The following is an 11151-nucleotide window of genomic DNA, read 5'->3' on the forward strand; positions in this document are numbered from 1 at the left end:
CAATATTCCATGGTGAGGTGGTGCGGTTGTCAAGGATGGATGGGCCTGCCCATAATTCTTGAATATTGAAAGTAACCTCTAATTACAGGCAAACTCAACTTCCTCAATTTTAGGAAATTTTTAAGTTCCCGTAATAGAATAACCCGTAAACCCATAGTAGAATAAGAAAGTTCCTTTTATATGAAAGTTATTCAACCCAGAATTAAATAATCATGTATGTTTTCATTTGAATTTTTCTATGTTTTCTTTCAAGAACTTAAACAAACTAGAACCATACAGGAACAACATCAACACGAAACATAATTCACCAATTTTAAAGTGGCATGCATTATAACTGAAAGATATTACATAATATAATGTTTCTAGTTCATAATAAAGGAGATGCGGGCTACATGAACCTTGCAGCCTCCTCAGCCCCCACCAAGTCAACAAAAAGCATTGCTGGGTAATAAATATTGCCAGCAACACCCAATACACTTTAGTAATAATTAATATCACACAAATTCACCCTCCAATAACAAAAGGTGGTAGAAACATCTACTCACACCCACTACTAGCATTTATAGTAAAGTCACTTTCATTTTACCTTATCTACCCTTCTCTTACTTTCTGTCCCCTACTACACACTTAAACCAAAACACGGCTTCAAACTTTCCCGGGAAAATAGAGGGAAAGTTGAACGCGGGAAAACTAAAAAACCAAAACGCAACTACAAAAACAAACATCCATGTTTAAATTTTGTTATTTTTTTCAGACGCGGAAATTCTTGCCCGTGAAGGTCTGGCCGAACTTCCAATGAGAAGGTGCCACGTTCCAAGAGGTTGAGGTGCGTCTGTCACTGCCCGTGACTCTGAAGGAAAGGGCCTGGCCCACTAAATTCGCGTTTGATTGCCAATTTTGCCCCCAGTTTCTGCTCATGCTGTTCCACCCGGTTTTGGAACCTTTAACGCTCACGCGCGCGATATCCCCTGCACCCGCCACGTTGGTGATTAGAACCAAGTTGAAGTAACGAAAACCGTTGATCGTAAATCTGATTCCACCGACCTTTCTGCATGGAACCCTGTACACAAATAACAAAAAAATTTACTAATAAAATAATTTTAAAAGAGGATACCGGTATCATTATTCAATAAATTGAAAATATTACTAAAAAATTACAGTAAATAACATTAGCTTATTTAGCTTCAAAATTACTCAATAAGTATTTAAAAAAAAAAAAACAGAAGAGTATAAGTCACTGTTGACGGTTAAAACTTGAAGGTTTGACCGAGAGCTATTGGCAATTTAATATTTTACGGAGCCCCAAAAACTTTTGGTAGGATGTGTGGGTGGTGGGTGTGACTGTGACCCAACAAATCGGCGCAGACTAGGTGTATTCGTAGGCAACAGTGCCCTCATTTTTAGGGTAAACATTTTTCTCTGGTTGATTTTACAGCGAACTCTCCACGGGCGTACGAAGAATATGATTCTGCGTCGGTGATTTGTTGAATGTTGAGGTTATTTTAGTCATTGTGACTTAAAAGCCCAAATCCTGAACCATTTGGAAGATTGAGGAAAGGTACACTACTGGTAAATTCTTGCAATCTATCTACCACTGGAAAATAAATAGTGTTAGGTAACCATTTGAATCTACCATTTGCGTGTAACTGAGTATGTAATTAAAAACAAAAAATAAAAAATAAAAAGCCATATTTTAAATCAAGGAGCCGTAACCATTTGAATACAAATGGGTTAATTAACAGGTCAAATATTACCCGTTTATTAAAATTTTACATATTTTACACTTGAAATGACTTATATCAACACAACATTTAACCAGAAAGATCTATGTCTGCAGTATACAAATTAAAAGAGATTTATGTATTGTTTAAAAAGTAAAAGAAAGGGTATAAATTATAATCTTATTAAATTGACTTTAACTATATATTCGATGGACGAAGCTGCAGATTATATTCTGATAGGGTTTCGTTTGTTTGTTTGCCAAGAAAACAAGGAATTTGGGAAGAGAACAATCAACATGAAAAAACTTCAACCTCATCTTCTCTGCAAGTTCGGTTTGTTATAGGCATCCCACTAAATCCACTTTATACCACGGTTTCCAAAATAGAGAAAATACCAAAACTCAAATGTAAAATCATAATTACAATTTACAAGAGACTACAACTACAGCAATCCCGACTTCAAAATAAAAAATAAAACAAAAATTATCAGTAAACCCTCAATAATGTTTATGTATATTATCAAAAAATATTTACCCCATCTTCAACCTTTCATAAACAAAATCTCACATTTTAAACTTTTAAATAAATTCAATGCAATATATATCTCATAAATATTTTGAAGATCTGATTAACAAGTACTGTAAAGATTATTATTAGATCATTAAATTTAACAAGTAAAAGGCTTCGTAAGACATTAAAACAAAACAGTAATGAAAACAAATTTTTATAAAAATTAATAACCAATTATCCTTTTAGTACTCATGGAATTAAAACAAAACAGTAATGAAGATCTGACGTTTTACTTTTCCCATTTCTCAGAAATGCTATATTTTTTATTATAAATATCATAATCATCAATAAAAATAATATTAAACAAAAAAAATCATTTAACACCTTGTAAATAAAAACATATTACAAATAAAATATTTACACTACGCAAGAAGTTTTGCTATACTCACCGGCGGTAACTGACGGGCACGATGCCGGCTTTATACTGAGCGATCTTGAGGAACATGGGCATGGCGAGGTCGAAGTGGGGCCGAGGAGGGTTGCACCAGCCGCCGTTGTCGCTGGGAAGGGCAAAGTTGGGAGGGCAAAAATTCGTGGCGGTGATGACGATGGAAGGGCTTCCCGGGTTGCACCACCTCGGATCTTGGTCGCACTTTATCTCGAAGCACGCGCCGCAGCTCAACCCGTTGTTGAACAGCGCCGTGCTCAAGGCCGCGGTGTTCACGCCATACCCTTGGCTGTATAGGTTCCCGTACCCACATGCCCCACCTATAAATAATTAAATAGAAAAATTAAGGAGAACAATATCAGATAAGTGAGTGAAACTTTTATCATAGGCTGAACTGGAAGTAGATGTTTTACATTTTCTTTTAATTTTTTAGAGAAATTTTTTGGTTGGGATGAATTTATACAAGACTTGACTCTCTAGTCACTCATAAATTTGGTTTTACACTGTGGATTTGTGGGTGAAATAAGTAAAAGGATAAAAAGAAAAAAGAAAGGCAAAGGTAGAGAGAGAAAATTACAAAATGAAGCAAAAATGAGCGGAAAAAAATGCATGTCGAGTATTTTCGTTAATTAATAGAAATTAGACAAATATGGTCATAGACTCATAGTTAACCATGTATTTATTATATTAAAAATAAAAATTGACAAAATAAAGCAAATTATTTTGAAACAATAACTCGACTAAATATGGGAAATATGGGTTTAGTAACCAAGTTTTAGGTCACATGACATGTGCTCAACTTAAGATTTAGTAGTATCCCAATTTGATTGTTAACAAAAGTAATTTTTTTATCAAGCTTTGTTATCTCTTGGATTGAACTTCAGATTAATTAGATGTTGTTCCCGATGAATTGAAGAATTAAAACAAACAAAATAAGTACAACGAAATTTTCATGTTCAAGGAAATTGAAATAATTGTGAGGGGGTTTCAGGGAGTGTGTAAAAATGAAAGGTGAGATATTTTACTTGTAATGGTAGAACAAAGTGGTATGCATTTTGAAGGGACAGGGAAACCGAACATGGGTTTGAAGAATTGGCCAGATTAAGGAAAAATTGATGTTGTGAGGCCATAAAAACAGCGACATTTTCGTGGGAAGAGCTCAAAACAGAAAAAAGAGGGTTGGTTTGGGTTGAAAAGTAACAAAACGGTTTGAGATAGTGAGATTTGAGGGGGGAAATAGTGTGATGTGGTGAGAAATATGGTTTGGGGTTAGAGGGTGGTTGAAAAAAAAAAGTTAGAAGAGTAATAAGGGTTTTTGAGTTTGTTTTTTTATTTTGTACATACCCATTGTTCCAGAGGCATCATTTCCACCGTAGAAAGTGGCGTGGGCACCCTGCCATGCACCACCATTGAAAACCCCAGGAATTCTAGCACTTGTTGCAACAAAAAGAGTGACCAATGATGCAATGCAAAGGGGAACCATTCCAGCCATTGCAGAGAGAGAGAGAGAGAGTGTGTGTTATAAGTTTGTTACTTGTGAGGCTGTGTTGGTTCGTTGGGAATGCGAATGGGCAAGGGTAAATGGGGTACTTATGGAGTGAGGCAAAGCAGTGTGGGGGAATCTGCAATAGTCCCGGAATAGTTACATTCCAATTAATGCATCCTTCTCTCTTTTAACAATATCTCTCTCTATAACTTTGTGATGTGATGTAGTAGTAATTATTTTCTTGCGACGGGGTGAAAGGGTCTTTTTCTTTTGCTTTCAATAATAATTGTAAATTACTAATAAATTTGTTTCGTTTTAAGAAACGTTTGGACCACCCTTTAAATGGAACATGAAGTGATGTGCATGTGCATTGCACATGGGGGCGTTCTTCCTTCATGGTGAATGGTGATTTTGCTAGGTCAGGGAGGGGTATGCCAAGTTGAAGCTCAATATGCAAGAGAAAATGGTAAAGGTAAATGCACATGGAGCATATGCATCTTGGAGTAATGTTTACAAAATTACACTCATCATTAGTTCTTCACTTCATTCTGAAATCATGCTTAATGATGTCTACAGTTAAATTAATCTTAATATCCAATCAGCTCATATCATGGAGGTTTTTTCTCATTTTTTCTTAACAAAATAAAAATTAAACTCCTAATTTATATTTAAAATAAATAGTCAAATTTATTTGTAGGTGTAATACGGTGACAAATTAATTTTTAAAAAATAAAAAATACAAATTTAATCCTTAAATATATAAAAATATGATAAATTAATCATGTTAAATTTATGAGATCACTTATTATTAAATTATAATATTATAGAATTATTTTGACAATAAATTATATTTTTAATAATCAATTATAAAATTTAGAGATTAATTTATCATTAAACAATCTACAAAATTAATTTATTATATTTTTTATATTTAAAAATTAAATTTAATTTTTTCATCTTTTATCACCAACCAATTTATGGGTGTCTCACTAGACAAATTTGTCTAATATTATTTCAATAGAGAATTTAAATGTATTATTAAAACAATAACCATATACCGGTTGTGGTTTGGAACATCTGCCATCAATAATGTAATTACTCGGAACAATAACCATATACAACCAACAATAATTTCTCATAAATATATTATTAAAACATATACTGGTTGTGGTTTGGAACATCTGCCATCCTAACTTTTTTGACTTGGAATAAACATCAAGTAACGGATTGGAGTAAATTCATTTATTATTTCTTTTTCTAATTCTTGGCCTTTCTTTTTCACCGGTGGATCAGTAATAACGGTAAAGATGCTTTTGTTCTTTACGGATTGGATTGGGATAACTCTAAAATTGGACTCCAATATATTTTCTAGAAAGTTCTCAAAGATATTCATCGGATGAATTCTATCAACCGTGCCAACTACCTAGTTTCTAACATCTAAGAATAGACCAAGCACCAATTAAAAAGAAAAGAGTAAATTACAATGATTTAGATTAAAGAAAATTATACATGTTTTTTTTTTATTTTGTAAAATTTTACACATGATTTCTCCAAGATATAAAAAAATTATATATATTTTTCTTTTATTTTTAAAATCTACACAAATCTTCTGAATGTCGTCTAAACATTTGACAATAACAAATCATATACGTTGATAATTTTGATTAAAAAAGATAAAATGTATATTTGTCCTAAAAAATATAAAAATGTTTGAAATTTACCAATGCAACAAAACTTGTCTATTTTTTTTTGTACTCGCAAAATTTAAATATTACTTTTTGTCGGAAACTAGATTTGGATACATTCAAACTTACATGTATGTTGTTGTAAAAAAATGTTAAATTTTTCAACTTTTTTACATCACTTTTTTAGTCTTTTTTAATCAAGATTATCAACACAAGTGCCTTGCTACTATCAAATGCTTAGATAATATTTAGGGAGATGTATAGGTTTTAAAAATAAAATAAATATGTGTATAATTTTCTTAAGCCTTAGAGAAAACATATATAATTTCTTAAATTTTAAGGAAGACATGGGTATATTTTTCAAAAGAAGAGAAAATATGTTTAATTTCTTTCCATCTCAAGTAAGATATGTGTAATTCACTCAAAAGAAAAAAAGATAGTGAATCTTAAGGCATTTTTTTTGTTTTATTTTTTGACATTTAATTAAAAAGCATTGAGAAGAACGATAATTTAGCTGAGATTATTAACCATATATATGCCCCAAACCATAAAGATTTAGAAAAACAATAATAATCCCCCTAATAGTAAAATATATAAAGATCACCTTAAATTTTCACGGGACTATTCAATTATTGACATGCTAATTATTATAAAAAGATTATTATCATAAAATATGATTTAGTTTTACTATATAATTATAATTTCTATATTATTTTTACAATAGTTTTCTAAATGTATACCACAATTAATGACAACATCTCTCTTTTTTGATATATATATATATATATATATATATATATATATATATATATTATGTTATTGTTTTCGTACACAATTTCAATGATTAGTCGAAACAGATTTAGACATAACTGCTTCAATACGATTTCAAAATTTGAGTAATTGAATCAAACAATTTGGTCGTGAAGAGAGAAAATCTACCTCTTGACCTTTTGCAGGCTCTCAGGTTACTTAAGAAACCACTTGATTTAGGGTGAATCTTAACTAGAATGTAAACAGATTAAAAGAAAAAGCTGGATTCAAAAGAAAGCAATAAAATCGACAAAGGTAATCTGGAAAATAATTGCATTGATGGGTTGTGTTTTTGTTGAAGGTCACAAAAGGTTTATGCAACCACTATTTATACCGTAAAATTTAAACTAACTTAATCTAAATCATGTTTATCCACGTTCATACACGACTCCTTCATTTTCAATTGATTCAACTAGTTAATTCATGTTTCAACTAAGCAACCATGCGATGCATATCCCATGTTCCGATTTTTCAGGAACCACTCCCTAGATCATGGGATCTTCACATTCACAACTGATTTCATCCAGAATCCCATGATTTTAGTCTTGATTCAAACTCTGAACACAATGAAGAATGTTGAATACATGGTTTTAGGTCCAACCGTAATTTCAACTACCAAAATCCCTAATGTTGGAGTAGCACCTCCAGTAAAATTGGCCATTTTCATATTTATAGGAATTAACTCCTCTTTCCTTTTACCTAACTTCTTCAACGTGATCAACGACATGATATTCAAAAATGGATCCTCCATCTACAAATACTCTGGACAACGTTTTACCATTTATCTAGGCTTTAACATACAAAGGCTTCAAGTGCTTGGTCATTTCTAGTGTAGGATGAACAAAAGTAATGACAATTTACTTCTCATCCTCTACTTCTCCAATACATCTCCATCTAATCTCTCGTTTTGACTCAAGCTGGCCCAAAACTCACTAGGTATCAAGCTTATAACATTGATTTTGGCACCTAGCAAGTTGTCATCATTCATTCGCCTCCAGCAATGAGTCTGCTATCTATTTCAACTCTTATTCTATTAATTCTTCTAAAGCAACACTTTTTTTCCCCTTATCTTCTAAAGCTTGATCAATTTTCTCACATGCATCCATCATTTCGGCTGGAGATAGTTGGCTGAATCAACTGAACAAATGATTTTTTTTGTTGTGACTAGCAGATGCTTGTTGAAAGTATGATCCAATGCAAAAACTACTAGACTTATTGGATTCTCTCCTTGCCTCCTAGCTTTTAGATCTGAAATATCACAAATCACACTAGAATGAGGGTTGAACAGTGTGTTAATAAAATACAATAACTTTTTTGTAAATGAATAATTTATGACAAGTTCAAAAAGATATATGCATTGGAGTTGTCCACTGATAAGGAAAAACAAGTTTGACGAAAATAGAGGTTGATCATCCAGTAAATGTAAAGCAATAATTTCAAAAAGGTTTCAGATAAACACTTGGTGAGAAAATAGTGACAAAGTAAGCTAAGAGAATACTTAATAAAACCTCTTGAGAGAGATGTAGAAACACTTGGTTTATACTTGTTCGCTCAAACAGAGCTACATCCAATTCTCCTTTACGCAATTGTAAAGGGTTCCACAAATCAAAATTTTGATTACAAACAAGAATTTTGTCCTGCCACTCCTGGCTATACAAGTTTTCTTGTAGTCAGTTCTAGCACATCCTTAGACTCCACCTAAATCTAAGAACATACAAGTGTTGTTTAACACCAAGTCACTCTTGGCTTTCACAAACAAAAGTTTGAATGAATACAACGATTCAATAACAATCAAAGAGTGAATAAAGAATATAAGCTTGAATACAAATAAATTTTCTTAGCAAAGAATAGATAATATGATCTCAAGTGTATCATCCAGTGATTTAGTAGAGTTTCATTTTAGAGATTTTGCTAGTTTCTTCCATGATTTTTCACGTTCTATTTTTGAGTAGGGACTGCCTTTTATAGACTTCAATGAAGGATCCATTACAAGATTAGCGGTGAGTCTTGATATGATCGTTGTCTCACATGTGGAGGTGAGGCGATGTGACACGCTCTGATTGGAGAGGAAAGGAATAAAAATACAAATAACAACATGTGCTCCTCTTCTACATCGAAAGCAACCTCTGGAGGAAAATTCTGTAAATTCCTTATATTCTCTTCTATTTTTTCCTTTCCTTAAATTCAAATAAAGCAAGGCATAACTAAATTTCGTAAAGAAGGAGATTGTGCACTTCCCTTTCTGGCTAACATTGCCTTTTCGTACTCGATTAGACGTCACTTATAAGAGTATAAAATGAGTATGTAAGTGACTTATAACAAGTGGACGTAAGTAATAAAAGCACTCAATATATAAACTCTAATTTTCAAAATAAGTGGACGTGATTGATTTTACAGCTCGTTGGATGCCAGATATATCTTAACAAAATGTTTTCCACTTTAAGCATAGACGTGACTTACTAGAACTGTAGGTGTTGATATAATAACGATAAAGCCCTTTTACAAAGTTGGTCTTGTACACTTAAAATCAACTTATTAGATTATCAACAATTATACTATTGTAAACATCAAAATCTAAGGTGTGGTAGGTTGTCTAGTTTAGTAGATCGTCCAGACCTAACAAGATATGCAATCACGGATAAGGTCTACTTCATTTTATTCACAACCTTGGTCATTTGCAGTGTCCTTTTCTGAGTACAAATTAATCCTCCAAGTTGTGGATTTTTTTTCTCCTAAACCACCTTTTTATTCAAGCACCATTTTCATATTCTCGCTTTTGTAAATGGTTTAATCATCCTGGTTGTACTCCTTCCCTTGTTGTCAATAGTTATTCGCAAGGTTTTCATTCTTATCTCGACATTGAATTTAGCCATCCTTTTTTTGCTCCGTGGGATTAGGCTATCATCAATTTCTGACACGTGAGTCAACTCCATGTTGTCTTGGATTTGCTGCCTCAATTTCTTATACTTCATGGATTCTTCCTTCCTCCTCATGGCTCTTCGCATATTAGCTAACTTAGGACAAGTAATTTGATATGTTGGCTCATTAAAGGTGCCCTCTATTTGAGGTTCCAACCTATCAAACATACTTAGGCGAATCTAGTGAGGTACCTAAATACCTCTTATGGATGGTGGCAACTACAACCTCTCAAACACTAAAGTTCTTCTTAAGGACATTCTAGTTTCCTGTTTCCCTTTGGTCTTTAGCTACCATACCTGCTTCATGTTCTTTCTTTTGGTGGTAGGCTGCTCATAGGACACCATAGTTTCAGGAAGGGATATGTATCTACTACCATTTTGGTTGCACCCTTATCGCCTAGCTTAAAGTGGCCTTATTTTAAAGCCCTCTATATAGTTTGTTGAAATACAATGCAATTAGCCGTAAAATGGTTGTACCAATTATGCCACTTGCAATATTTTTTTCCTTTAACTCTTCCAGGGATGGTATCTTGTGCCCTTCTTTCAAATTTGCTAGTCCTTTATCAAATGATAAAAAAATTTGATCCTCTTTTTATACGTCAAAGTCATACTCAAATATTTCATCGCCATCAATACCTTTATTCTTCCCTAGCTTTAACATTGGACATGAATAAGGTTTCCCCCGTAATATCTCAGCAGCCACGATCTCAGCTTCCTCTTCAAAAACCTCCCCATATTCCTCATCAACATTAACTAATGAGATCAAATGGGATCCTCATCCTTTGTTAACTCTCCTCAATTCTTTCTCATGTATGAATTGCGCTATCCGATTGGCCTTGGAAGTTAATTGATTGAGGTCACCATATTCTTGAGCCACCACTTTTTCTTTTAGCTAAGCATGCATATTCCCAGATGACACGACTGCATATTCCACTTCTGGCAACTACACTGAGCAATGACTTCCACCATTTCTAAGCTTTTCTATGAAGTCTATTGCTGATTCGTCAACCATTTGCCTCTTATTCATCAAATTGGAAATAGTTACTTTAGGTTGAGACCTGTAAAATCTATCATGGAAATGTGACACCCTCTACCCCGACATATAAATAAATAAAATATATAAAAAATATCGATAACCAAATTCACACGGGTAAAAGGTTCACATTCACTTCACTATTATCAATTAAAACTTATTAAAAAAATATTCGGCTCGAAACAAGGCCGTCAAAATTTACAAAAATATTTTGTTAAATCAGTGAGATAAAATAAAATAGACTAACATTATGCAATTAATATAAAACTTATGCCCCACTGTCACATCCTATCAGAGCATTGTGTCCCGACGTCCTTCAGCACAAGGTTCCTTTAAGCACTTCACCTAGCCATCTGCTCCCCCGAACACAAGGTTCAAGATCATCACAGGATCCAAACACAAACAACAAACCGGGAGTGAGTTATCACATTCCTAACTACTAGAGAGAAACAAAACAACATATAGTAGCCAAATACAATTTACTTAGCATATCTCACATTATTTCATCACTTTGTCATTCAAAATTCACTTTTCAATCAT

At 33.1% G+C, this 11151-nt stretch overlaps 1 protein-coding gene across 1 annotated transcript; it reads right to left on the reverse strand.

Annotated features, from left to right (window-relative positions):
• Window positions 1–300: 300 nt before the first annotated feature.
• LOC114397606 (expansin-A4-like) lies at window positions 301–4264 on the reverse strand. Its single transcript, XM_028359723.1, has 3 exons — window positions 4024–4264; window positions 2681–2999; window positions 301–1060 (listed from the first exon to the last, which is right to left on the reverse strand). The coding sequence occupies exons 1-3, from the start codon at window positions 4169–4171 to the stop codon at window positions 751–753; spliced, it is 777 nt and encodes a 258-aa protein (XP_028215524.1). The 5' UTR covers window positions 4172–4264; the 3' UTR covers window positions 301–750.
• Between the last annotated feature and the right edge of the window lie 6887 nt (window positions 4265–11151).

Source organism: Glycine soja, chromosome 18 (genome assembly GCF_004193775.1).
Source record: "Glycine soja cultivar W05 chromosome 18, ASM419377v2, whole genome shotgun sequence".
NCBI classification, from domain to species: Eukaryota; Viridiplantae; Streptophyta; class Magnoliopsida; order Fabales; family Fabaceae; genus Glycine; species Glycine soja.

Coding starts and splice junctions, on each gene's coding strand:
- LOC114397606 (XM_028359723.1), bottom strand. CDS start 4,171: ATGGCTGGAATGGTTCCCCTTTGCATTGCATCATTGGTCACTCTTTTT. Junction 3,000..4,023: donor TGATGCCTCTGGAACAATGG/GTATGTACAAAA, acceptor AATTATTTATAG/GTGGGGCATGTGGGTACGGG. Junction 1,061..2,680: donor GTGCCCGTCAGTTACCGCCG/GTGAGTATAGCA, acceptor ATTTGTGTACAG/GGTTCCATGCAGAAAGGTCG.